Genomic DNA, 27,710 nt, shown 5'->3' on the forward strand with positions numbered 1-27,710 from the left:
TTCTGAACCTGTAGGGTCCAAAAGGTGAGTCCATCGTGGGTCCTCAGGGTCCCATAGGTCCTCCTGGCGTGCCTGGAGCCCCTGGGTTCGGGCGACCTGGCCCCCGAGGCCCCGCTGGCCCCACTGGCCCTCCGGGACCTGCACCTCCATATGGATCTGGTATGTAGAAAGAGAAAGATGGTGAAATATTCAATCTCTACTAAGAAAAGTCTTAGATCAAAATCCGTACATATATAGTGTATGATTAAAAGCTGACTAAGATGTTAGATGTAACTCTTATGTGTTGTCATCAGCTGACAGCGTACCTGGCCCTCCTGGTCCTCCCGGTCCACCAGGATCTTCAGGATCTTCAGGATCCGGCAACCTGGTACCAAAACACGCTTTAAGTTCCACCCTGCTTAAAAGAAAAATGATAAAACTACAATTTTCAGCGATTGATAACTTCATAATTGTCATTAAGTTACAGCTCTGATGCTGTGGTGTTATGTGTGTACAGGTGACCGTATATAAATCCACTCACGCTCTGATCAGAGAGAGTCAACGGGCTCCAGAAGGAACCCTAGCCTATGTTTCTGAGAGAGGAGGAGAGCTGTACATCAAGCGGCGGAACAGCTGGCGCAAGATCCAGGTGGGAATATGGTGGGCGGACATGCTTCTGCTTGGTTGGATGTTGGATTTTCCAATTCTGTTTATCAATAATATAACATCCATGTACACACATATGTACATAGGCATATTTTTAGACAATAAAATTAGCAACATTTATGTTAAGTACCAATCAACTTATAAGTGTATTTGACCCAGAGTCTGTGTATGTGTGCGTCCGTCTTACAGCTCGGAGAGTTGCTCCATCACGGACCTTCCTCCTCAGCAGAGTCTCAGACGCTCAGCGTACCTGGAGAATATAGCAGAACACACAGGAGCCACAGCCAGGTTCATGCACGTGCACAAACACACACACTGGCACACACACACACACATACTGTCTTTCTGTCTGTTATGAATTGCATATCTCGCAAACTGGTCATCTTCTCTATAAACTTAAGGTCTTGACCATATAATGTTATGATTTGGCTCTTTAATCGGACTGAACAGAAATTCTATAATAACAATCGATACTTCACTTTGTAACCTCGTTTAAATAAGTGCTATGCACATAAAGTTATTATTATTATTAATATTATAATTATCGGCTTCACACTTGACAATTGTATTGTTAGTGACCCAGAGAAGTGCTCTGCCAAGTTTGTTGCGATTTAAACATGTGATACGTTCAATATTGATAAACTTTGAATAAACTGGCGACGAGCGCTCTGTAGCAGTCAGTGGGGGGTGGGGCAATGTATGTAAAATACACACATTGTCAGTAAATTAATGTAAATTATAAATAAAAGCCACACACATGAACAGTAACAAAGCTAACAGTTATATATTTGTCACTGCAGACAAACCAGGTAGGATGAACACAAAGTTTTCTAACTTCACTCTGCACCATAGACTGTTTAAAAAAAGCTCTGCACACAAACAGTGAAAAGTGACAGTATATAGCAGAACTGTTTGAGGACGACTCACTAATGTCAGGGAATAATTCTGAAGTAGCTCCAGAGCATCAACACAGGACAAGGAAACGGTCCCCACAGGCTGGGAATGGACCTTAGGCTGAAAGACTGAAATAAACACACACGTTCATAACATTTATAAATCCTGTTTATGATCTTGTCTTTAAAATAATAGATAAATCAATTTGTTCCAACAGGAGCTGCAGGAGGGCGGTAGAGGATATCAGCCCAGCTTTAACGTACTACCCCAGACCTTTAATGCTGTTCCTGGGGTGAGTAAACACATGTTCTCCCTTACACACACCTACATGCACGCACACTTAAAAATGACTTGGCCGAACACCAGCCCCACTGATGTCAGATTTTGTGAAGGATAACGTGTCAGATTTGGACCAATTGTATTTCTCCTCCGCCCCACCAGCTCCATCTGGTAGCACTGAACTCACCTCTGAAAGGGGATATGCGTGGCATCCGGGGGGCCGACTTCCAGTGCTACCAGCAGGCGCGCTCCGTGGGACTGACGGCCACGTACAGGGCCTTCCTGTCCTCACACCTCCAGGACCTGTCCACCATCGTGAGGAAGGCGGACCGCAATGACATGCCAGTGGTTAATCTCAGGGTAAGGACAAATTAAAACGTCCCTTCATTGCGTAACCCCAGAATAATTGTCACGGTAGCTTTGTATTGAGGCCTGATTTGTTCTTTTAACCCCTTGTGGACGAATGTCGCGAATTTGCCTCAAACCTATTCCGGTCTTAATGCCGCCGAGGTGACGATTGTGCCTGATGGTGCAAATACTACACATACCAAGGAAGGTATTTGAAGCACTCTGCCAACATCTAGTGGTCGGAGTGGAAAATACATACTAGCCCCTTGGGACTGTGCAGCAAAGTTATTTTGAGGTATTAAGCTGTATTTGAAATACTGTGAGGATGGAACAGCAATGATTGTACAGAAACATATGTTTTTATTCAATTTCAACCAAAAGCAGCATCAATATACATACCAGAGACTGACATTTTTTTTTAATTAAGGTTACGCCCCATTATGCCTAATGTTGCTAATTTGAAAAGTGAGCAAATTTCCACTGATTTTAAAGTTTAAAAAGCGTCACTTTGCCATCACTAGACCACCGGTCCAGGTTGAAGTTTATGTCAAACAGCTACAAGGCTGTCTTTGCTCTGTTGTTGAATGATCAATATAATCAAGAAATATGTGTCGAAAAGTGAGCAAAAGAAAAACTGAGGTAGGTTGAGGGGGGGGGGGGGTCTTTTTCCAGGCTTTATCTGAGGAGAGACTCACAGTCTCAGACTTGGAAAACCCCTGCACCAGAAAATATAACACACAATATTTCCCTGTGGTGTATCACAGTTTTTTCAGTCATGGTTATTTCATCATATTTTTTAACTTCAAGAGATTCATCTTTATTTGGGGTGAATACATCTGTTTCTGTGTTTTCCTATATTTAAAGTTATAATCCTGATAAATGATGTATTTACTGTTGACATCATCTTTTGAGTATTTTCCCTTTATTCTGCTCCTGTTTTCTCCTCAGGGTGAAGTGTTGTTCAGCAGTTGGATGTCCATCTTCTCTGGGAATGGAGGAACATTTAATCCATCCACTCCCATTTACTCCTTTGACGGACGCAACGTTATGACTGATTCAGCATGGTGAGTGGTTGTGTGCGAGTGAGTGTGGATGTGTGTGTGTGTGTGTGTATATGTGTGTGTGCGTACATGTGGGCAAGTAAGGGAAAGTATTTGTGTGCAGGGATGATCCAAACCGATCGTCTTTTCTATCAGACAGGTCATAAATCTCATCTTCACATGAGCAGCAGCTCTCACTGAAAAGAACATTTGTGCAATCAACAGGAGCTGATGTATCTGTGAGCATCTCCCAGCATGCATTTGGTCACAGATGATGGGGTAGATGAAGCACTTTAAAGACATTGTTAGATAATGCTGCTTTACAATAAGCAATATAGTTCTCTTTCTCTGTATCAGTCACCTGCAAACCTGTGTGTCTCTCCTGTGCGTCTCCCTGTCTCTCTCTCTCTGGTCTCTCCCTTTTAAACCTGAGGACCAATCAGCTAACAGCTCTCACCTGCACTGATTGGTCCTCTGGTTCAGATTGAGGTGCTCCCCCAGCCTCCTCCAGACCCCGACACCCCCATCGCCAAATTCAGGCCAGGAGTCATCCTGCCTGACCTACTGTCCATGTCGTCCATCTTTGATTTCAGTCTCTGGTGTTGCCTTGAGGCGTTGCATTAGCCTGTTAAAGTTAACAGTCAGCAATAGATGATCATAGAATAAAAATAGCTTATGGACTCTTGGGTTCTAACCTTAGTTTGCATGTTCTCGCTCTGCCTGCGTTGGTTCACTCCAGGTGCTCCGCCTCTCACCCAGTGCCAGCTGGATTTGGGTTCATGGTCTCAGTTGTAGGCCTTTGAAAACCTTAAATTTAAACATGAGAGAATCATTTTCCATTCACCTGGCGTGCAGCTGGGAGGAAAGTGGAGCACTCAGTGAAAGCACATGCAGACACAGGGAGAGCGTGAAACTGTGCTTCCTGTGAACCTAAACCTTTTCTGAGGCCATGGACGCACATGTATCTGACCTTTGCCTCCTGGTTCACTTCCAATCAGTCCGGGCGAGGAGCAGAATAAAACATTTGCTCCTCATGGCTAAGCACATCAGAGTTTGGTGAACTGCAGTCGTGTATGAGTGACCGTGACCATGAGTCCGAAGTAACTGTTGACCTGAAACCCAGCACACAGTCTCTATTTATCTGTCTTTGTTTCTGATTCTCATATATTCCCCACTCTCTCACCCTCCCCCTCCTCCGACAGGCCAGAGAAGCTGGTGTGGCACGGCTCCAGCACCGTGGGCATCCGTCTGACCCACAACTACTGCGAGGCGTGGAGGACGGGCGACATGGCGGTGACGGGCCAGGCCGCGCTGCTGCAGACGGGCCGACTGCTGGGGCAACACACCCAGTCCTGCTCCAACCCCTACGTCGTGCTGTGCATAGAGAACACATACGTGGGCAACACACATCTGAGGAGGACCTGAGGAGACAGGGGACACACACACACACTTACACACACGTTAACACATGAAGAATTACACATGCAGGCATGCTGAAAGTAGAAAATGTGAACACTGTGCACATGAATGGGAAAAACAGGCAGGCACATACACACATAATGATGTTATAGACATGACTCTCGAGTACAGACGAAAAACACAATATTTCCCCAATTTTTTATTTTCTTAATTGTTTAATCACGCTCATATTGAAAAGATTAAAAAAATGAATAAAATGAAATAGGGCACATTTACCACGACGCTTTGCTCGCTATACAAATAGACACAGTACACAGCTAACATTGAAGGATTGACCCATGATCGCAGTGTGGCGCCCCCTGCAGACTCGCCAACAGCTTTGTTTACACTCATTATCTATGATTGTTGTCGGTTTCAGGATATTTCAAGTATTTTTCTCAAGTTTTCTGCTGCTTGTGACCTGAACTAGTCTCAACATTAACATCTGTGCTTTAGCATTAGCATTAGAGTTGAAATCAATGTGTGAATTTCATTAATTTATACTGTAGCGGGAAATAGTGTGAAAAATCTAGTAAAGTTCAGATCTTGAAGATGTTGTAACATGTATATATAAATATATATATATATATATATATATATGTATTGGTGTTGTTGTTGACAAATGTTTTACTTTCTTACTCTGTAGAGGTAGCTGTAGGTTTTTCGCTCACTGTGCTTCGACTGAGACGTAGTTGCAGTCTCATGCCTGTAAAGATGACGTAGACCTGGTTTTCATGGAAGTGTTCGTTTTTCTGATCCGTGACTATGAAGTTTCTGTTCATACTAAACTTGAGGGGACATTTGTACTGACTGACTGGTGCTCACAGAAAATAAAATGTCTTATTTTGTGTTTTTTAAGTGGTGCCTCCATTTGCTTTTTCATGCACACACGTGTGTCCAGGGCATTAGCTGGAGGGTGCGTCCCTCAGCTTCTGTAGAAAAGAGCGCCTCATTTTAACATATTTTCTGTTAAATCTTATCACACTGATGATTTAGTTCGAGGAAGGTAAAGGTCCAATACTGATGATCTTGTCTTGTTTTAGTGGATTTAACTTTTCCAACTTTAATTTTACAGTCATTAAGTCCATACAGACAATATTTGAATGTTGCTAAGATTAGCTACTGGTCCGACCAGACCAGTGAGGCTGTGACAGTAAAACCTGTGCCGTGAAGAGAGTAAGGATACGTTTTTTTGCTTATAGATTCAATGCTTGATTTGAAGAAGGCAAATTGTGTTCCTACACTTAAATGGTACATTCTGAAACTTTAAATATCAGTCACACATCATTGGAATGTCCCCATAGGCGTAATGTGTGAATCTTTTTTCTATGGTGCTGCAGCCAAGTTTACTTTGCATTTTGTCAGTCCCCTGTGCCACCAGGATGCCCCTTCACACTAACCACATTTCCATTGTAAATGAATTAATAAAAAATGACTTCACAGTACCAATGCCAAAAAGAATAAAGCACATTTTAACAAGAATCAATTTATTAAATGGATATGTACAGCACATTCCTGGATCAAAACATCAACTAATTTTCTTTTAATATATTTGTATAGTTTCCAGAGAAAAAAAAAAGAAGGAAAAATACAGATATAACGAGTGTGCTTCAATCTGAAAAACATTTTTAAAAAATGTCATCTTATTGCACCAGAGCATCTTAGACTTGAGTTCCAAGGGTCGGTGTTAAGATAGACATCAGCCCTGACAACTAAAATTATACACAAAATGTATTATACATCTGCAACCCTCAAAACAAGGATAAGGTAAAAATAAGAGATGGTTTCAGCTGCCTCCATCACTGTGGCTTCACCAAACATTGAAACAAGAGTTTTTCAGCTCGCTTAGAAAAGACCGACAATGTCTATAAAAGTGTATCCAAAAAATCAATAGCTAGGAAAAAAAAAAGAGATCATTAAAAGAGAGAAGTTTTATATTCACGCGTTACGTGAAACGAAAATAAAATTCAGATAAGCATCTCGGAGATTTTAGAATTTAATGGGAACAATGTTTATAGAGTGATACACAGGCAGTGATATATAACAGGAATATATCAGTACTGGTTACTGACAGGAGTTACATTGCTGTTTGGCTTCATTTACACAAATAAAAAACATAAAATAACCTATTTGCAAGCTTACTTAATGCTTTCTCCTAATGTCAATAGTGACTTTTTCTGCCACACCCCTCTGAAGATTCAATAAAAAGTATCAGATTGAAACCAAAAAAGTTTGACGGACAAACAATATTTCCTAATGCAACATCTGTCACAAGTCAGGAGTCTTCATACAATCAATAGAATCCTATTTTTTGGCTCAAATTTTGGTATTTTCATTTAAAATGTCAAAAGTATGGTAAAACATTTTTGTGAACTTATCTGAGTGAAAGCAAGAAAATAGACCAACAAATTCCACCTGTGTAAAATCTGCCAACAATCTCCAGACAAGATTGGTCTTGTATCTAGTTGCATTTTTTTGTCAAGATTAAAACCATTCTGTAAACTGCAACAATAAAATAAAGGACTTCACAGGGTCCAGCTCATAAAAACAAACTGGAAATTATAAAACTCTGGAGGTTCTACGTCTCACTGAGGACGCTGAGTGAGACTCTGCTAGTCATTAATTGGGTTACATTGAAAAACGTCATCAATGTCGGCCTGATTCACACAGCTGATCCAACACTGGTGTATTTTTTATACAAATGGCTGTAATGATTCATGAATGTGTGAGCACTATGTACAAGTGTAGCCATGACAGACGGGTGATCTCTCTACTCGACACTCCCTAAACAAAACAAGGCCCAAACACAGTTCTCTGAACATACAAACATGCAAATATCCAACATTACTCAGAGAGCGATCGCTGCAGTGCAAATCTGAGGCTCGAGTACGAAGAGAGCGTCTGTCACGGCCACATGTCCCTGAAAACCAACATCCAAATTTGATCCGAGGGCGTTTCCCAAACATCCCGATGTGACCATAGATCTCAACAAATCAGCATTCAGATGATGGTTCCCAGTGTGTGTGGCCACATGCCCGGTTCAGACCTGGTACTGGCCTCCGTTCCTGGGAGATCTGATCACAAGTGGACAGTGTTAAGACTGTCTGTTCACACCTGGTATTAACATGTGACCACTTACGATCTTCTTTCACTTCCTGCTTAAGAAAATAAACCAGAGAGGAGTCGGGAGCGGCTGAAGGAATTCATAATTGAATTTGCGCAGCTATAGAGGAAAGATTTGATCAATTTAACAAAAGTTTCAGTCATTATTTGGTGGTCAGTGTTGATATTGTGGCAAAAAAAAAACTGCAGCGGGTCAGAGGACGTTAGCTGAGTGGGCGGTCCTTTAATATGTGGCCCAGGACGCATTCACTTTCAGAAAAAAGGATGTGGCCATGTCAGACGACCACCTAATCTGTTTTTGATCGCGTCTCGGGTCACATTTGGGTTCGGTCAGACCTGAACTCAGAGCTGAACACTTGTGATGGGATCCCTCAGGATGGATGTCAATACCAGGTCTGAACGGGGTCATGAGGTCCTCGACTCAGGAAGACAGCAGCGTGAGAACTCTCCTGTCCTTAAATCAACTGCAACGATTTGAAGGAGTTAGGATGGAGAGTGAAATGTGGGGAGGCTGTACAGGAAAGGCCACATTCAATCAAACTGCAGTTATGTCAAAACATGAGCAAAGCTTTTTGTGGAAATATTGTGTATAGGTCTAAGATAATACATCTTTTAATTGCTAAATTATGATGTTGAGTCCTGTATTCGGTTTCAACAGTTTTTTTCCCCTAAAATGCATATTTAATAAAAAATGAGGCACCTTTAAGGCAGTGTTCACTAGGTCTTGGTCACTGTGACTGTTGACCAGTCTCACCGGGCTGAGTTCAATAACCGAGAGAACATGAGGAGTCTGAAGAATCCATGATGGTAGTAGCACAGTACTCATCAAACCTGCTGACATTTTCAAACATGGCGACAGTCAGAGAACCTGTTTTCTGAAACATTGATGGATTTGGGGCTGAAAATTAATGGCGATGCTATTAATTCTCACATCAGCAGCTTTGGATGTTTACATGTTATGTAATGGTACTGTTGGCCTGTTTTGTTTACAACCAGTGCTTATATTTGCTGTTTCAATGATGCCGCCATGTTGTCCTGATCCTAGCAGTTGCCTGAATAGGAGCTACAAAAATAGAAGCTGTAATAAATCAATTTTCCTTTAAATCTACTTAAAGAGCCCCCGTGTTCTGATTCAGATCCACATTCATTAAAGACTAAAGTGAGGAAACTGAAGCTGCTTTTACGTTAAAATGTTGAGTGAAAAGAAACTTTCTTTTTGAGATTTTGAGTCAGGCTTTGAAACAGCAGCTTAAAAAAAACTACACACACCCCAAGCTCATCACTCTGAGACTTTAGCCGCCTCGAAGTTGACAGCCAGCTTCCTGTGCTTCCTCTTGGAGGCGGAGCCAGAGCCAGGGGTGTGACCTGTTGCTGGGTTGTTTTGCCTTGGGGGGGTGTGCGGGGATGCGGTCGTTGTGGAAAGACCATCAGCTAGACTGGTAGCGGACATAGTGGGGTTGCTGTTGGTGGCATGTTGGTGGGTCTGGTTGACCTGACCGCTCTGTGGTTCACTGTGAAATTGAAATTGGCCAGAGGGCTGGTTTGGGGGTTTGTGTGAGTGGTTCCTGGCCACAGTGTGTGCGGCGCTGTAAAACTCTCGGGTGTCCCCGTTCTTCTTGTTGGCCGAGACCCGCTTCTTGGTCACCTGTCAGGGTCAGAGGACAATAAGAACGATGGGTTACCAGGACGAGAGCACGGCTTTACTTGCTGAACAGAAAAACACTTCCACAATGATTCTACGTCCCAACGTGCGTTTGTGTTTACTTGTAACGGGATGAACTGGTTGTGGGAGCCGATGGGCACCGTTGCTGGTGCAGGCTGGTGCCGGGGGGGACCAGGGAAGGTTCCTGGGGCTCCATAAAACGGTTGATTCTGGTGGTGCGGGGGCAGTGCCATTCCCCACATAGGGCCAGGGCCAAAACCCTGTGGGGGCAACAGTATACCACCTGAAGAAAAGAAAGAAAATAAACATTAGAGAACAACACGTACATGAAATCATGTAATGTTACTACCCTCTGTAGAGAGATGACGTAGACTGACCTTGCTGGTTAAAGACCCGGTTCATGGCTCCCATGGGTGGAGGTCGTATCTGACCCACTCCTGGGTATAGAGCAGGTGGGAGTGGGAAGCCCGATCCCACTGAGTTCTGCAGACACACAAGACAGGCCGTGAATCTTTGAATGTCTAAATCTAAAGAACAACAATACCTGTGTTATGATGCATATTTACAGTCTGGCTGGTCAAATCATCAGTTTATGAATCTTGTCTAAGCCCCAAATGCTGCAAAGTTAATGTCCACAGTGATTCGTGTTACAGGCTAAGACCACAATGAGCTTATATGAACTGCTAATTAAAATTGACAAACATCTTCCTGAATTTTGTTTCTCTCCCCTTTTAGATGAAAATACATTTAAGGTTCATTTGACAATCATAAGATTTCTGCTTTAATTATTTATCCACTGGAAATTGCAAGCACACATTCTCTCATTCACATAAACACTAGTGTGTGTGTTTGTGCGCGCGTGTTGTACCAGTCTTTGGAGGGCAAAGAAAGCAGCTTTCTCCTTGGCATCATTTTCAGACTGGCACTGTGGACCGTGAACCATCAATCCATTGGATAGTTTCACCTGACACACGACGTGACCCTGCGAAGACAGAGGACAGTTTTAGTTAAAATGCCCAGGAAATTGTGTCTAAATATAAAAAACATATATGTGCAGGGGCTTCAGAAATGTTTCTGACTCCTTCAGTCTTTGCACTCTTTGCGTTGTACATTTCATTTTAAACTTCCAATCATTCTACAATCAATTATCCATAACAAGATGAAAACATGGTTTTCATTTCGAATTTGTCTTATAAGACCAGATACATTTTTGTCTTCATGCTAGGCTGTCATATACTCAAAGTAGTTTATGTCAAGCTACTCCACCATAAAGCTGGGCAAATCAAGAATCCTGATGTTTCCAAACTTCTCTTTCTCAAATATTCAGGCCACAGTGCTCAATGCACAGCGCTGCTGGGAACACACAAAGCTTTAAAAATTGAGGTTTAGCGATGAAGAGGGCTACTTGGATTCCATGATTTGGTTTTTGTCCTGACATGAAGTGGTGGAACCTTATACACAGAACGGAGTGCCTTTCAAACTATGCCTAGTCTGTTTGCTTCAGAAGGACTCTAAACAATCTATCTCTTAATCAAGGATACACAACTGTGGTGTTTGAAGGGGTTGGAAACCTTACTGAAGCCATTGTGTGTATTGTGAAAGACAAAAATGAAATGTGCTGTATTACCTGTCTGTTACGCATAAAGCTGAAATCGGGTGGTACCATTCCTAGCCCCACACAGACACATGCCAGCTCTGACACCTTACTGGTAAACAAAGCATTGGAGAGGTTGGGGGAGGCGGCTGATACAGGAGAAGCTGTGTCACCATGGGGGGAATTCATCTTTGCAGCTTGAGGAAGAGAAACAGGGATGAAATGGATTAAAAAACATGGAATACAAGCCTTGGTTTGTAAACCTGTAAACTGGCCTGGTGTAGGAGATACCTAGTTTCTTGGATGATCGTCTTCTATTCTGCTGCTGGCCTCCAGAGGGGGGTGTTTGAGCAGTGTCCAGGAAAGGGGGGCCACCTGTGCCGGAATCAATCTTCAGCATCTCCTTCAGTACCATGGTTCCCTTCTACAGCAGCACAACACAAATTACAGTCTATTAGAAATAGTCAGAATTGGTTGAAAAACAAACATGGCTGCCACCAACCAAAATATCTTTGACAAGGGCACGGCGTGGCAAATTATTGGCTATAACTCTAGTAAACCAATGTCATCTCAAACCACCAGTGCCTCCATTACTCACCATGGCGAAGGACTGTGGAGACAGGGGGCCATCTGACTGGGTGGTGGGTGCTTGTGGAGGAGTTGGAGGAGGTGGGGTCTGCTGATTACCCGTAGAGATCTTTAGACTGGCAATGAGATCCTCAAACTCGGTCGAAGTCTAAGAGAGAAAAAAGACATCACAGTTTAATCAAACTGTGTTTGAGTGTGTTTTCCCCTTACATCTCAATGAGGTACACAAGGTTGGGAATGTACAGTGTGTGTGTGTGTGTGTGTGTGTGTGTGTGTGTGTGTGTGTGTACCTTATTGCCTGTGTTCTGTGAAGGGAGAAGGAAGTCAGGTTCCTCATTTTTCTTCAACAGCCTGATGCCACCAACTGGGGCCTGTAGAGGACAGACACAGACATTACAGTTGCAGTGTGTAGAATTGAGTTGCATGTTGCAGCTGAATACCAGTCACCTCACCCTCCCCTTCCAGACATGAAAGAGAACCTGTAGCAACATCCAATTTTCATGGCCTCATCGCACACAAACATCACTATGAGTACTTGATATTCAAATTTCTGTCAATAGATCCCTTTCACTTACATCTTACACACTGGACATTTAAAGCAAAAGTGATTATCCAAAATTAGACCAATACACCTCACTGTCCACATACACGTCAGCGCTTGAGGTGATAACTGCTCGTGTGATGTCCAAGTGTGCGCAAGTCCGGACATTCATATTCTACTTGAAACCAGGTCATTTAAACCACGTTATACGCCAAAACGTCCTCTGATATCATCCTCCGAGGTGCGTTCACAGACCCTGGGTCCCGACATCGTGTGGCCACATCCACTACTTCCGGTACTGGACATTTAGGTTAAAAAAACTGGTTGTAAATGACCTTGTTTTGCATCGAATAGGAAAGTTGGGGCTTGGGACAATTGGATGACACCACACGAGCAGTATGGAGGCATATTGTTTCTGTTGTTTTCTTAGGTCTTAGGAAAAGGACACCTTGTCTAAAACACTGTTTACCCATGAAACTCCTAAAGTGTTTGTGTATACTTCACCCATCCCTCCATCAGTAAAGGGGTGATTAGATAATGAGTGAATTTACATTTTTCAGTGAACTATCCCTTTAGTGTCACGGCAACATTTTTATAGAATGAAGAGGGTGACAACAGTATTTTGTAACATACAATAATATAATTATGAGAGTTGAAATGAGTATGTGTGTGTGTGTGTGCGTGTGTACACTCACAGCATTGTTAGAGGTTGTGTGCAGGTTCTTCCCCTGTTGGTTGTGTCCTTCCTAGAGTTGATTAAGAAAATTACATTTTTACTGAAACACACATAAAAGGTCCAAAAGTAAAAGCCAGATGCTCCTCAGTCCTTATCACTCTGCTTCATGTCAAAGCTACAGGCTGCTGTATTTTGCTAAGGCCTCCTCCATGTTCTGACACAGAGCTGAGCTGGCTCCATTCCTGAGAAGATTAGGCTTCTGTATTGATGTCAACTCTCTGTGTGGTCTTTTTTGTTATCTGTGTTTGAGGCAATGCCCAGTGATGTCTTCCCCTAAACTTGTTTATGCTGTTGTTAAAAAATAAACAAATAAAAATAATGTTTTAATCTTGAGGTCAATAATGATTAGTCTAAACGGGTAGCTCAGCTCCACTGGCAACACCTGAGCTCCATGAAAAGTGCTATATTAGCCTTATATTTCAGATGAAACAACCACACACACTTACATTATTCTGCCAGTGGGCAGGAGGTTTATTCGGAGGGCCCATGCTCTGCATTGACTGCCACACATTTCCGTACTCTTCTTTATTCTGATTGGAGAAATGGAGAAAATTCACAACATGTGAGCATATTTCAACAAAGAACAGTTAACATGTTGGTCAATTGAAAACAGCTTATAAAAGTGAGACAATCTTGCACTTACCCTGCCCTGTTGTTTCTGGATGGGACCTTTAGAGGGGGAGTTTCTGTTGCCCTGGGAGGCTGCCTTTCCCCCACTGTGTTTGTTGTTATGCTACAGATGAACAGTTGAGAGGTGGAACAGAGAGAGGAGAAAGGAAAATGCAAAAAAGGATTGGATCAGTTACTCAAGACAAATCATTTCTAATTGCTTCATCATTTCAAACAGGAGAAATAAACTGTGTGGCTGCATTGTCCCCACTCACCTGTGTGGGTATAAAGGGTGACCTTGGCGAATGGTTGAGGCCAGTCATCTGCCTGTGTGAGTGGAAGTTAGCGCCACTTGCGGGCTGAGGTTTGACGATGGCGGTGAGTTTGTGGGAGGTCTGATCCACTCGGGCACCGTGGGAAAGATTGATGAGAGCGCAGGGGGGGAGGCGGTAACCACGAGGTGATGAACACCTGAGTAGAAAGACAAAGACAAACAAATCTGGTCAGAAATCCACCTGGTAGTGCCGGCGTGGGGGGTTTCTTTAATCATGCAGACATGTAAAAAGTGTGTCCACCTGATGTTGAGACCACCAGCAAACTCTTCATCAAACAGCACTTCATAGAGAACCTCTGCCTCACGCTCCGCTGAAAATATAAACAGACACAAAACAGTGAGAATGATATCTTATATGTATATTTTGCCCTTTTCTATGAATATTGCTTAAAAGCGGTTTAAAGACATCAGCGGATAAAATAAATGATGAATGCGTGTGACCTCACCTCCTTGAATACCGACGACAGTTCCTCTGAGCCCCAGTGGGACACTGAAGCTCTCCCTGACGTTGACGACTCGGTCAAACAGGCGATAATCTGCGTCTGGGTCTGGAACTACACCCTGCTGCTGCTCCAACGGCTACACACAGATACCGGCATTCATCAGTGTTAAATAACATGTACATACACAGCATGTAATAAAACATGATGCCGCTCGCATTTAAAGTGTGTGTCATTTTCAATTTGTACTAATGCTCCTAAAGCCACAGTCCTCATGCATATTGTGAACTCACCCTGAAGAGTAGATGAGGTTTAACAGTCACGCGGACTTTCCTAGTGCTCTTCTTCACCTGAGAGAACAAGAGGAGAGAGGTTAGTGAAAGGGGATTATACACTATAAAGAGAACAAATAAGAGTACTAACACTATAAAGCTGAAGAGACTTAATGAAAAAGTCAGATGTCATGTGTTAGTAAGAGTCACCTTAGTTTTCTCAACTGCATCCTCGATCCTTTCCACAATGGCAGAGTCCAGCACCTGTAGATCACATGACGACCTGCCGATGGAGTTGACTGGGTGACTTTTCAACCATGAAGTGATTTCAGCAACTTTCTGGGCCCTGTGGAAAGTCCATCAATATCAGGGATCATTGATAAATACACCACAAGTTCAATGAAGTCACAAGATAGAATCCCTTTAGTATTTGCACAGATTTTTAAAAAAAAAATAAAGTATCAATAAGACAAAGTGTTTATTTTTGTAAACAGATATTTTGATAATATGATCGCGATGTCATTTGAGTTTAGTGAAATTAGGTAAAACCTTATATTGTGAAAGCTCTAATTCTAATCCATGCTACAATCAACTGTCACGTTTACTCTCGATCAGAAGTATATGGAAGGTCTCTGTGTGGGTCTTACCCATTCTGGTCTGCCGCAGGCCAGACGTCGTCTTCATAGAAAACATCATCATGACTGTTCCTGGACACCAGGTTGAATACCTCAGAAAATCTATAAAAATATTTAAAAAAGATCATTTTAAAATGTTAAAATAAGGCAACATTTAAATGTATGTATTAAAACAAATCTTTTATGTTTTTTACCTGTCCACGTATTCAGCTAGCAGGTCCTCCACAGCAGCCGAGTAGAGCCACTCCTTTTCAGTTTTCTTGGTGTATCCAGGAACCTCTTCGTTCTTCTTGTTGAACTTCAGGTTCAAGCCAACGTTGGCTTTTTGCTCCCCACAAGGACTGGAGCAAGAGAAGAAGATGACAGGATTGGAGTACAGAAGAGAAAGCCGAAAATCGTCAGTGTTTGTATAAACCATACAAAATGTATAGATCGAAAACGTTAAATATACAGACAAACAAGTTATGTTTTCATGATATCTCTATATCTACACACTCACTTCTTCTTAGAGCCTCTCCCAATAAAGATGCTTCCTGAGAAGCGGGACACGAGGTAGCCGGAGATGCCGAGATGAGACGCCAGAACATATCCAGGACTGTATTTCACACAGTATTTCTAAAAAAAAAACATGGACAGACTCAAATAGGTAAACATACATAGATGAGGCACAAAAATACTCTAACATGACTAACAAATTCTCAGTTAAACGCCCTGACAAATGTGAACGGCATCACTTACATGCTGATTCTGGATTAAAGGCTCCAGCTGTGGCTCATGCGGCACGTTGAAGACCACACGGACGCGACCGTCTTTGATGACGTCACTGGAATCTTGCACCTGTTCAGCCACAAACAAAAAGAGATGGTGATTCAGGAGGACAGATTTGATAAAAAAAATCTGTCAATAAGACATACATTTTCAGATGGTAAACGATATAAAATATGGTTTATCATAGCCAAAAATACTAACAGTTTAAGTTCAGCATATATAAAATATACGTATACAATATATACATAGTAAGAGAAGAGTAGGTCAATGTCATTCCCCCCCAAAAAATGTCAACTATTTTTCATTAAAATGTCAATCATCCATCATTTCTACAATGATGTTGTTGCTGGAGAAGTATAGCAGATGACTTACCTCCCCCATGTTACCGTAGTACGGGTTCCCCACCATGAAGACCGTCGTTGCTTGAGGAAAGAGTTCATCCAAGCTCGTAAAACACGTCAGAGATGAGTAAAAGGCCTCGATGTCCTGAGGAGACGGAGGGAGAAGCAGTTCACGAGCGAGTTAGTGACAAAGTTACACCGGTTATGAAAGAGTGCAAACATGAGTCAAGAGGCTCAGTAAGTTAGTAATATAAGGTTTGTGTAAATGTGTGTCTGTATCAGTGATGTTACAATAAGTTGGCTAAAAACACGAAATACCACAATGTGTCTAGGTCGGACAGATTCAGTTTAGCAGAAAATCTATTCTCTGGCTTTCAAAATAATACAACTGTGTGTTTCTGTCAGATGGATTATGAGCATGCATGAATGTTGAAAACCTTTTTAGCTTCAAACTCACTCCCTAAATGGAGCTTAGCGGGTTTGACTACTTGTTTCCATAGGTTTAGTCTGCGCATTCCTTCATGTGTTGCATATGTAGATGTGTACCTTGACCACGGTCTGGTAGGCGAAGGGGAGAATTTGTTTCGCCCACTGCTTCTCTAGTTCCACAACTCCATCGGCTTTGGGGACATACTTCCTTCCTGTCAGCAACTGGCCATACAAAACCACCGATGTCTCATTCACCATGATGCCTTTCCGTTTCAAGAAACTGGGGGGGAAAAATATCGTATTAAAAAGGAATGGTGAATAAAAGCAATAGGCAACAACCTGATGCTTAACTGTGATTTTAGGTAAGAACAGACCAGTAGAACATTGTTACAGTGGCTTAAAGGGTATCCTCCACAAACGAGAAGAGCAACAATGTGTTTTCAAATCAATACACTGTTATGGAAACGGTTATATTTTATCGAGTAATTGACAAAAATGTTTTGCTGTTCTTTGTGTCTTACTATTCAGTGATTCCCTGAACATCTTTCACCCAATCCTTCTGGTCCTTGTCTGACACACGGATGACTCTGGTGGGAGGGGGAGTGGAGGAGCCGTCATACAGTCTCTGTACACTTGGATGTTCCTCCAGACAGAACCTGCAAAACAGGTAAAAGATTCGCCTCAAATATTGGGATTCACACAAATACAGAGACAAACTCTGAGCTTCCAAACAAATAGTCCAACTGAGATATTTGTATACATTTGGTGAACGTTGGTGAGGTTGTTACATCGTCTGATGAATTTGTAACTTTGGGGCCACCCAGTGGTTCCCAAAAGACACCCTAGCAACCAACATTACATTGTACTGCAGCATTAACATGGTCCCAATTCAAGTGTTTTCTCTCAGCAACATAACGGTTTGTTTTGAGTATGTTTGAATATTGTTTTGTATGGTAAATCACTTCCATCACAAACAGAAGCACATTCAATTATAATAAAAGGTGAAAGGCTTCTCTGTGTTTGTAGATTAATTCCAAAACAAACAAAACAGACAGCTGCAACACATTTAACTTCACTGTTGGTGAAGACACAGTTTGCTGTACTGGTTCTTACTTAGTGTCTCCATCTGTCACTGCAATGATGCGAGCTTCTTCTAGATGGGGCCAGTTCACGAACACAGACTTCCCCAGTACTTGTGCAGCAGCATCGTCACATATCTAGAGTCGCAGAGGAAAAAACAAAGAGAGCAGAAGAGGGAAACAGTAAGTGTGAGTAAAAGGTAAACAAATGTACAGAGAGTAAGACCAGTGCAAACCAGCTTTTATTGTTAAGGTCTGTAGTTGTGTTCAAACTCAAAGCGGCTTTAAAGTTCTTTATTGTTAATTGAGTTTTAACATAGCTCACTAACCAGCAAAAGGAAGAAATATTTGGAGCTTGTGAACCAAGTCTTTGTTCTTATAACAAGTCTGAACTTTAACTCTGTTTTCTTACATAATAAAATACTTAATATATATAAATAAAAAGCTATGTAGATATCAGAAAATTTGTAATAAGGAATATTTTGAATAATTGATTTAGTATATCGTGTTTATAAAATATCCTGTTATTTTTAGCAGGATAAGAGTTTGTTTTAAGAGCAAGATGAATAAATTAAAAAAACTTTACCGTCTCTCCTTCCTCGCTGGGAATAATCTGGAGCATCATGTTCTCCCCTCTGCTGCTCTGCTGGAACACGACCACACCGCTCTTCTTCTTAAAGAACTGAAGACAGTGAGAGAGCCGACGAATGAGTGAGAGGGGTAAACAAGACAGAAGAGATCTGTCATACTTCCAATCTACACAATAGTGACATGCACAAAAGAAGTTCTGAGACACAAATATGTAGTTTTAGTACTCATTATTAGGGTGTAGTTTGCATACAAAAGGTTTAGGGCCAGTGGGTCATTCAATGCAAATATATTGCGCACACACACACACGCTTGCACGTACTCACACATTACCTTGTGTTTGATGTGTTGCAGAGTGGGGAAGCCACAGAAGTACAGAGACGAGCGATCCAGTCGCCTGTGGACATGGTCCAAACGCACATGCCAGGCGTCCATGGGGATGTTCTCGACTCTGTATCAGACGAATACAACACAATAAAACTGCATTGAACGACAGCCTGTGGGTAAAGTGATAGGTATCTGACAGCATAGACATAAAGGTATGTTATGACCAGCAGTAACTAATAGGAAATCGGAATTACATTTTGCATGTTCATTCTAATCTTATAATTCATAATACAGTGAAGAGGCAGGAAATTACTACATGTCACACTCACAAATCAGGATTGTTTAGGGTGAGTGTGGGTCAGTGAGTGCTTCTCTACCTGGAGTGGCAGTGGGGGATATCAGGGAACAACTCAGGAAGGGAGGAGGTGTATGGGACGTCTGTCTCTTTGTCATACGAGTAGACTGCGCACTCTGTGTGGCAGTTCCTGGCTTTCTCTGCTTTAGTCATATTGTCATTGCAGGGCTCCATAGCTGCTAGTAAACACCGCTGTTGAATAAATACACATATACATATGGTTAATACTGTTAACAAAGGTTTTTCTTTTTGATAACTGTGGCATTATTTTCCTCCAGTGTTTGCCTGCATGCATTTACCTCATCTATGAAGGGGATGAGCACCACAGCCTCCCACTCCTGCTGCTTGCCGTTGAGGTCCGTTTTAAAGTCAAGTGGGTAGTACTCGATAATGGGTGAAAATTCACTGCTCATCAGGTGCTGGAATAATGAAATGAACATATTAACATATTTCACTCTCATATTTTCCCAAAATAATGTTATGTTGGGTAATATTCAAACATGTTTCCCACATGGAGACAAAACAGGTAATGTGTTAAAGAAATATGTTGGTGACATTTGCATCCACATACTAATGTATGAGAACATGTAAATAAGTGTTTGTGTGTGTGTGTGTGTGTGTGTGTGTGTTACCCTGTAAGACGCAGGGAGCAGCTCCATACTGGCAGCAGGCAGGACGGCCAAAAGCTGCTGGAAGGGCATGAAGGGTTTCCCTATATCAAAGGTCAGTTTTAACCCAGATATATTCCTGATGTCAGAAAGGAAGGGGGCGTAGTGGTGGGGGTAGTACCTAGAGAGACACATACACATTATAACACAGATTTTTAAATGGAACAAAATAGACTTCCACTATAACTGGGGATTTGTGCGTAGTGATATGTGAAATCTTCATGTGAAACTACATTTGAGAAATTATTCTGTACTCTTATTTCTAAGGAGACTTTATAAAACGATCTAGACTTTTTCAGGCCACTGGAACTAAAAGAAAAGTGCAGAGAGTAAGTGACATATAACAGAGAAGTACTTACCAGCTCCAGGACTGAACCCCGTGGTAATAGTAGTGGAGAATCCACTGGATGCCTTCAACATAACACTTGGCCTGATCGGCAAGAAACTCACTGCAAATGGAGAATGAGGAGATACTTAAGGAAACAAGCAACTTACAAATGAACATATCATCATCAGCTTCTGAAAATCACTTATTCGCAGATCATTTTTCACGTGAAGGTCTGTGAACTAATTTACATATTAATGTCAGATGTTCGTCAACGAAAGTTAAAATAGATTTAGTCTTAGTTTTTAAGATCCGTTTTCGTTACGTCTTCGTCATGGAAAAAAGATCGTTAACGAATATTTTTCGTTATAGTTTTCGTCAACGAAATTAACACTAATTCAATAAACATTTGATACGCAAGTTGTCTGATTGAACAACATGTCGTCTCAAAAGCGGTGTGCCAAGTGACCCTTAAAAATGTAATTAATGTTCACTTGAATTTCTTGTGTCTCCTTACTTGTCCACAAGCCCCAGATACAATCAACTTGTAAGTTAGTGAGATCGTGTTGGTGGATTGTGTGTTTGCTTATAACAACAACTCACTCAGAAACCACATCCACGCCCATCTTTGTCATGTAGTAGGTGCGTTTGTATTGTCTGAATTCTGTTTCAAACATATCCTCCTCATCGTCATCTTCTGCCGTCTTTCCCTTTCGTTCTCTAGCCGCTCCTTCTGATGAGCTCAGAGGTGCCAGACTGACAGAAGAATCCTACTCACACACACAAGATAGGATTTATTAATCAAATGGAACACAAAAAACAGGACAACACTGAATGATTGTTGACTTTATTTTTAAATCACTGCATGTCTCTACCTCTCTCTTTTTTGTGTTTTTGGAAGCAGCTTCCTTCTCTGCAGCAAGTCCAGCTGCCTCGTTCAGATACTTGTTGCCAACTTTACTCTCAAACCACTTCAGGTCCACAAACACATCGCTAAAATGTTCCCGGTCGAACTGAGGGGGAAGCAGGAGAGAGGAAGAAGAAAGATACAGTTCCAAACTTTTACTAGTTGTAATGGGGCTTTGTAGGACCAAAGCAATCCTGAAATATGTTCAAGAATCTGTACAAAATGCATAACTAGGACCAAATACACAGTTTGTGATTAAAGGCTACACAAGCCTGACATTACATCAATGTACATTACAGCTGCCTATGCTGTACAATGTTAATGGTTATTTCACATGCACAAGATCATTAAAAAAATGACAGCACTTATGACTTCAGAGAATAAACATCCACTCATGTCAGCATCACTGACATTAATGAAGTCTTTCCACTCAGCTCTACAGCATGGTCTTACCTCAGCCAACTTTTCCAGGTATTTCTCAAAGGTTCTGAGGTTCAGATGACCGTTCTCATTCAGATAACCTGGGTGAGAAAAAAAGTAATTTTTATGGATACAATGTAGCCTTTAATAGTGACAAATATAATATATAAATCTGTTACAGGGGTTCACATGTACAAACTATTTTTAGTAGTTCCTCCACTACAAAGACTACTTGAGACCAAACACACTTTTGAACTAACATAACAAGACCTCGAGAAACTCTTGCACATGTTTCATATTTTCATGCAACGTTTTAACTTTAATTTAAAAGAGTATTGTATCATAACAATTGTGGGTGTGCGTGTCTCACCTCCCAAGCTGGGAAGTACACTGATGTAGGTCTTGTACAACAAAGGCAAAGCATCATGGTTAATGTGCAGATTAGGGAGGTGAGGGATGAAATCATTTCCCACAAGGAAGCCCATTAGAATCCAGTCATCTATTATTCGCTCCAAGTCATAATCAGAACCAAGATGATTCTGAAAAAGAAAAGAAAAAATATAGATCAGATAAATCAGAATACAGCCTACATACACATAATAAAGTGGAACAAATTAAAACAAAAGACATTTGCCTGTGGCGTGTGTGTATGCATGTGTGTGTCTCACCCTGAGCCCAGAGAACTCATAGTCGATGTACTCCCTCATCAGAGACAAATGAAGTAAGTGAAAAGTTGTCTCCTCTGGAGCCGTTATCCTAATGAGACAAAAAGAAGAAATCAGGGTAAAGAAATGGTAGAGCGATGTGTGACAGAAACAGACTTACTAATAATAGGGTGGGGGAAACAAGAGAGAGAGAGAAAAGCATATGGCACCTTTTCTGGTTTTTCTTTCCTCCGAAGCGGACCTCTTCTCTCAGCAGGGAGAAGTTTGGCTCGTGGCTGGTTAAACCCAACATTATCTACAACACAGAGTTAAGGAACAGTGTGAGCAGGATTTGAGCCGTTACAAACGCATAAATGTGAGTCTAAACCACAGGCACACAAACATTACCAGGTCAGCATCCAGGCCGTATAGGCAATGTCGGGTGTTGGGGTCGTGACCCGGCCTTGTGTTCTCAGAGCGAATGAACTCCATGATCTTGTGTTCTCCTTCCCCTGGGGTCTGTTAGAGAAACATACTTAGTATAAGCCCTACTGACTGCAGCAGTAACACAATCCCAGTAACTAAGAAGTGGCAAGAAGAGCAAGGTGCCAAGTTCACTCACCTGATGGCCAGACAGGAACACTCTGACATTCTGCCACATCTTGTCAGTGGAGATTTTGTTGTGGACAAAGTATTTGAGCTGCTCCTGAAGTCTTGCCATGAAGTCAGTGCCTGGAGGAAGGGTGTGTTTAAAGGACTCATGTTATCTTAGTCAGAACAGAAACAATTTACATATCTTCTTTGGTCTCATTCTATAAAATGTGACATTAATGGTTGCACACACCAGACCTCATAATGTATTAAGTATCTGTGGCTACATACACAAAACATGTATGTGAACTTCATTTGGTTCTAATGCAGAATAAGCAGAGGCCCAGGGCACAGCACCGGGCAGGCATTGAGCCAGTCGAATATTTAAGTTCTCTTTTTGTCAAATGTAACATTGAAGTACCGCATGGCCTGAGACTTATTGGAAAGGTTTTGTGTGAAGAAATAAAGTGGCGTGGATTACTAATGTGTTAAAATGAGGAACTACAAAAATAGAAGGAGCAAGACCGAAGCACGGCTAGGATTGACTAATGTGTTATTGTACAGCCTAAATGGATGAGAAAAATCACGCAATGCAGTGCCAAGACAATGCGCTGCAAAAAATTTTTTAGGGAACACTTCGTCGTCACAGTAGAACACCAAGTCAGTTAAACTGCAGGGAAATCAATCAGGCTCTTTAGGAAGCACAAGTGATTGTGAATCAATTTCACCTGCTTTGGGGCAAAAGAAAATGACAACAACTGACTGATTCGTCCCTAGTTTTGTGTTCTGCTAGGGTCCTTATCACTGCTGTTAGCATGAGGCGGTACCTGCCGCCAAATCAGGTTGCACAGGTAGTTCAGCTCTTCAAGGATTGCATATTCATATGTGCGGTCGCAAGAAGGTTTGCTGTGCCTCCCTGCTTAGACTCAGGAGCATGGAGGAGATACCAGCTGTTACACGAGGGGAACTGGACAGGGTCGGAGAAAGGCTTCAAGCCATCTGCTGCTTCCTGAGGAACAGGAGGAGCCCTACAAAATGACCTCCAGCAGAATACTGGTGTGCATGCTTCTGACGATTGACAGGCGTGAAAGAGTCTGGAGACACCGTGGTGAATGTTGTGCTGCCTGTAACATCATCCAGCATGACCGGTTTGGCGGTGGGTCAGTGATGGTCTGGGGAGGCAAACGGTACCCTAACTGCTGAAGTACCGGGATGAAATCCTCGTAGCGATTGTCAGACCATGCACTGGTGCAGTGGTTCACAGACTGTGCTGAACCTCACTGCTGCCCTGATCCAGGTCTGGGAGGAGATCCCCCAGCAAACCATCTGCAGACTCACCAGGAGCCTGTCCAGATGTTGTTGGAGTGCGTACAGGAGGGCGGAGGCCAAACACACTAATGAATCACATTGTGAAATTCACGCAAGTTGGATCAGCCTGTGAGATCATTATTGTACTTTGATTTTCAGTGTGGTTTTGAATCCAGCCCTCAAGCCCTGCTTTTGGTTTCCATTGACCGTTGATCTCATTTTGTTCTCAACAAATTATACAATGTACACCAGTAAAGATTTTCCACTGGAAGAACTCATTCACCAAAATGTGGCCAAAGTGTCAAAGTGAAAAGTTGGAGAGTAAAGACTTTCTAATTCTAAAAAAACCAAAGTGATTTGGAATAGATTTATTCTGAAGGTCCCAATTATATATTTTTTAGAATTTGATAATATTAATTTGATTTAAATAGAATGTTATATTAACAATTAACTGATATTAACAAATATGTGTTCGAATTGTGTGATGTCATTGTTGTGTAAAGCTTCAGTGCATCCCTACCTGGAGTGATACAGTTGGAATCGAAGCGAGCTTCTGTGGGAAGGACCTCTCCCTTATCCAGGGCTTTCTTTATCTTGTCCTCTGCTTCTTTGGCGGACCTTAACAAACACACAGACACCCACCCCCCAAAGGTCAAACTCACAGGCTTTGGCTGTTACCTGCCTTCAGTCCAGTCTCCTCCGACTGAGCACCAAACAGTTTGTCTGTTTTGGAGCTTGCTCATACAGACACAGATTTAATGTTGTCCAGCAGGTCATTATTTTTAAAGCAAAAAATTATCCTGACAGTTTATAAAAATATATTTGTAATTAGCCCTGCCATCGTATTTAATCCTGATAGGATAACTAAATGATAATGCAACATTATCTTCAGTGGGGATTCAACATCACAGAGAAACCATAAACCCACTTCTTAATTTGATCACTCAGCTACTCCAACAACCTTACATTTAACAAACAATAATTATCAAGTTTCTTTGAAACTGAGAGAAGCACGATTTTAAAGACGAAAGAGCTATAAACTATTCCATAACAATAATATACTAGTATTTAGCTAATTATATGGTTCAAACAGGAACCCCTCTGTTTTGGTTTAAAGCATCTGAAACATCTGAGTAAATTCCAGTCTGTTTCAATTTGTTTCTTTCAATCTACATCCATGTCTACCTGAATCTCCTTCCCCTCTGCTGGTTCATCTTTGCTCTCGGTGCCACCCCATCCACAGCCATGAAGAAGACCTTGCGGGGCTTAATGATCCTGAAGAGCACCTCCAGGTAATGGAAGATGTCTGCAAAAATCTTTTCCTCCGAGATGCGAAAGTGGACATCTTCGTCGTTCGGGTGGGAACACTGGTGGATGATCCCATTCATGTCCAGATAGAGATTGTCAAACTCTGGGATCTGAGGAGAGTAAGAACCAAAACATTTTATATAATGACTACTAAATTGTAGAATACATTTAGCAATATTCTCTGCCTTGATAAATGTATTGCTCTTCCTCGATGGTCTGTAAAGCATCTCTCAATAAATATTTAATTGTGATATGTGATATATTTAGATTTTGTGTCAGCATTGCGAGACTGGATTTATTTCATATCACAAACATTGGGCACCATATGTGAAAGGTCAAAGGCAGCCGTGGCTCAGGAGATACACTGGGTAGTCTTCTAACCAGGTCAGCAGTTCAATCCCTGTCTTCCCTATTCCACCTGCCCAAGTGTCCTAGGGCAAGACACTGAACCCCAAATTCCCTGATGGCTGTGCCCAGTGTATGGGTAATGTATGATAGAGAAAGCGCTGCACATAGGTGCAATGGATGTGTGAAACAGCCAAAATAAAAATAATGGTGCTCTATAAATACAGACCATTGGCCACCATTCTAGCAGAATCCTCCTGCCTGACACAAATGAAGCTCAAAACTTTCCCCGGTAACACTGACAACAATGTTGTTGAGTAGCAGTGCAGTTCACTTTCAGTGTGTGAGCTTGAAAATGTCCCCGAGTCGATAAAGAGATGAGCTAAGAACACATTTGCGATAAAGGTTGTTGGTAAACGTCTCTCGCACAGTCTTACAGACACTGACAACTCGCTGACTTATGCAATGAAAGGGACACTGAGTCACGTTCAGCTGATGAAAGTGCTGCTCCAGCACTGAAACACTATCTGCCTCCCTACACAGGGAAACAGGTCACTGAAGTTCACTCCGGTGAAGCTGAAGAATAATATAAAATCTTAGTAATGTGTGGTGAACTAGAAATAACCCCCCTCGCTGTTGACTACAGGCTTAATAGAAACAACTATGAAAACACAAACATTTTTTAAATTAACAGACATCGCAACACACGGTGGCTGAAACCTAGCTGGTAACCATTAGCCTGTATTCCCTGTAACTGGGTTAAGTAGAAGCTAGCTGACTGTGTGGAGTTTATTGTTGGTCAGAATGTTCTCACCCAACAAAGACCTTCAAGTTATATTCAGTCTGACCTGTTTACGGTCAATATGTTTACACGTAGGAGACCAACCAGTAAACTAACTGGCAAGCGTCTGGTAAACAACGCCGTTTTCTTTTGATTATTGTGAATGAATAATGTAGTCGAAAGTATTTAGCACAGTAGAGCTGAGCTGGGACGGGGCAACAACATCGGTTAACTACGTGAAATAAAACTTCCCCGGCCCTCTGCACTTAGCTCGGTGGTAGCCAGCAGCTAGCTCGGGCTAACGCTGCGGCTAGTTGACAAGCTAACGATATTCAAAAGCTGCGTTCCTACCTGATGTTCCTTTACAACTTCACTGAGACATGGATAGCGCTCGGAAATCCATCGGTAAAATTTCGGGACCCCCATCTTGACCTCTTCGAACCGGGCGTACAGACGTTCAGCTATGTGGGTAAAATACAGCCGTGGATTGCTACTTGTTCTCACTGGAGTCAGGTTTTGTTTCCAACGGCGGCTAACTAGCTAGTTGTCCGTGGTCCGTCTACTAAAACATTCCGCCGCCAGCCGTGAAACATACGTTCCAATTTTTTTCTGACCATCACAATCAGTTCCCTTAAAAAAAGAAGAATTAATAAATAATAATGATAAGAATCATAAAACAACCTGCTAGAATATGTTAAATATAAGTTCACAAGATATTCAGCCAAATATGTTACATAATTTGCTACGATGATTTCACCTTCACTTTTGAGTACATTTACAGTACCATCATTTTGATTTGTACTCCAACAACCTTACATTTAACAAACAATAATTATCAAGTTTCTTTGAAACTGAGAGGAGCACGATTTTAAAGACGAAAGAGCTATAAACTTTGATTTTGATAAATCTTGATTATACATAAATAAGGACACACACCCTCACTCCTATTATGATTTCCTTAATCAGAAATAATTTTGGCAATATTGGACTAAGTTCAAACTAAGACGTGGCTTTCTTATCCCGTCATTTTGGAGAGAATCCACCTTTTTACCCGTTTTTTTATTGTAAAAATATAATGTCTAGATTCAACCGTTGGGTTGTTAGCCATATTATCACCCATCCCAATCTTGAGTGTTTAACATCGCTAATGACAGTGATTTACATACTGCTGTGCTGTCATATTTAATTGAGAAACAGTCAATATTAATGTTATTAGTAACAGTTGTGTTTTTCCTACTATGAACCCAAATAGCTGCATTAACCTCTCTTATGTTCTTATACAAATATGGGTGATATTAACAGACCTGTTTATTGATTGTTGTGAAGA

General features: G+C 41.7%; 2 protein-coding genes across 2 annotated transcripts in view; one reads left to right on the forward strand and one right to left on the reverse strand.

The window, feature by feature from the left end:
- Positions 1-5,522, forward strand: part of col15a1b (collagen, type XV, alpha 1b) — a 51,831-nt gene extending 46,309 nt beyond the window's left edge. The window contains exons 38-45 of the mRNA XM_053438646.1: positions 15-159; positions 294-367; positions 497-628; positions 835-933; positions 1,757-1,831; positions 1,981-2,178; positions 3,115-3,230; positions 4,409-5,522. Of these exons, the coding sequence (XP_053294621.1) occupies positions 15-159; positions 294-367; positions 497-628; positions 835-933; positions 1,757-1,831; positions 1,981-2,178; positions 3,115-3,230; positions 4,409-4,631 (1,062 nt within the window). The 3' untranslated portion in view covers positions 4,632-5,522. The remainder of the gene's footprint in view (positions 1-14; positions 160-293; positions 368-496; positions 629-834; positions 934-1,756; positions 1,832-1,980; positions 2,179-3,114; positions 3,231-4,408) is intronic.
- Positions 5,523-6,647: 1,125 nt separating this feature from the next.
- On the reverse strand, positions 6,648-26,962 carry xrn1 (5'-3' exoribonuclease 1). Its single transcript, XM_053437511.1, has 41 exons — positions 26,735-26,962; positions 25,135-25,367; positions 24,470-24,567; positions 22,673-22,782; positions 22,459-22,569; positions 22,281-22,366; positions 22,075-22,162; positions 21,777-21,945; positions 21,440-21,507; positions 20,955-21,092; positions 20,683-20,849; positions 20,114-20,203; positions 19,719-19,875; positions 19,386-19,505; positions 19,109-19,278; positions 18,738-18,855; positions 18,403-18,498; positions 17,851-17,954; positions 17,259-17,393; positions 16,855-17,017; positions 16,340-16,453; positions 15,938-16,036; positions 15,699-15,814; positions 15,394-15,540; positions 15,212-15,301; positions 14,775-14,910; positions 14,586-14,642; positions 14,299-14,431; positions 14,094-14,163; positions 13,794-13,989; positions 13,553-13,642; positions 13,356-13,439; positions 12,869-12,919; positions 11,923-12,003; positions 11,643-11,780; positions 11,336-11,468; positions 11,078-11,241; positions 10,319-10,432; positions 9,828-9,933; positions 9,552-9,733; positions 6,648-9,432 (listed from the first exon to the last, which is right to left on the reverse strand). Exons 1-41 carry the CDS (start codon positions 26,807-26,809, stop codon positions 9,067-9,069), a joined length of 5,163 nt encoding a protein of 1,720 aa, XP_053293486.1. The 5' UTR covers positions 26,810-26,962; the 3' UTR covers positions 6,648-9,066.
- Positions 26,963-27,710: the final 748 nt, after the last annotated feature.

Source organism: Pleuronectes platessa, chromosome 13 (assembly GCF_947347685.1).
Source record: "Pleuronectes platessa chromosome 13, fPlePla1.1, whole genome shotgun sequence".
Taxonomy (NCBI): domain Eukaryota; kingdom Metazoa; phylum Chordata; class Actinopteri; order Pleuronectiformes; family Pleuronectidae; genus Pleuronectes; species Pleuronectes platessa.

What these genes read in the sequence shown, in the direction of transcription:
- xrn1 (XM_053437511.1), bottom strand. Translation starts at nt 26,809, where the DNA reads ATGGGGGTCCCGAAATTTTACCGATGGATTTCCGAGCGCTATCCATGT. An exon ending in TGTACTTCCCAGCTTGGGAG is followed by an intron (nt 21,508 to 21,776) that starts GTGAGACACGCA and finishes TTTCTCACCCAG; the next exon opens with GTTATCTGAATGAGAACGGT. An exon ending in CTGCCCACTGGCAGAATAAT is followed by an intron (nt 12,920 to 13,355) that starts GTAAGTGTGTGT and finishes AATCAACTCTAG; the next exon opens with GAAGGACACAACCAACAGGG.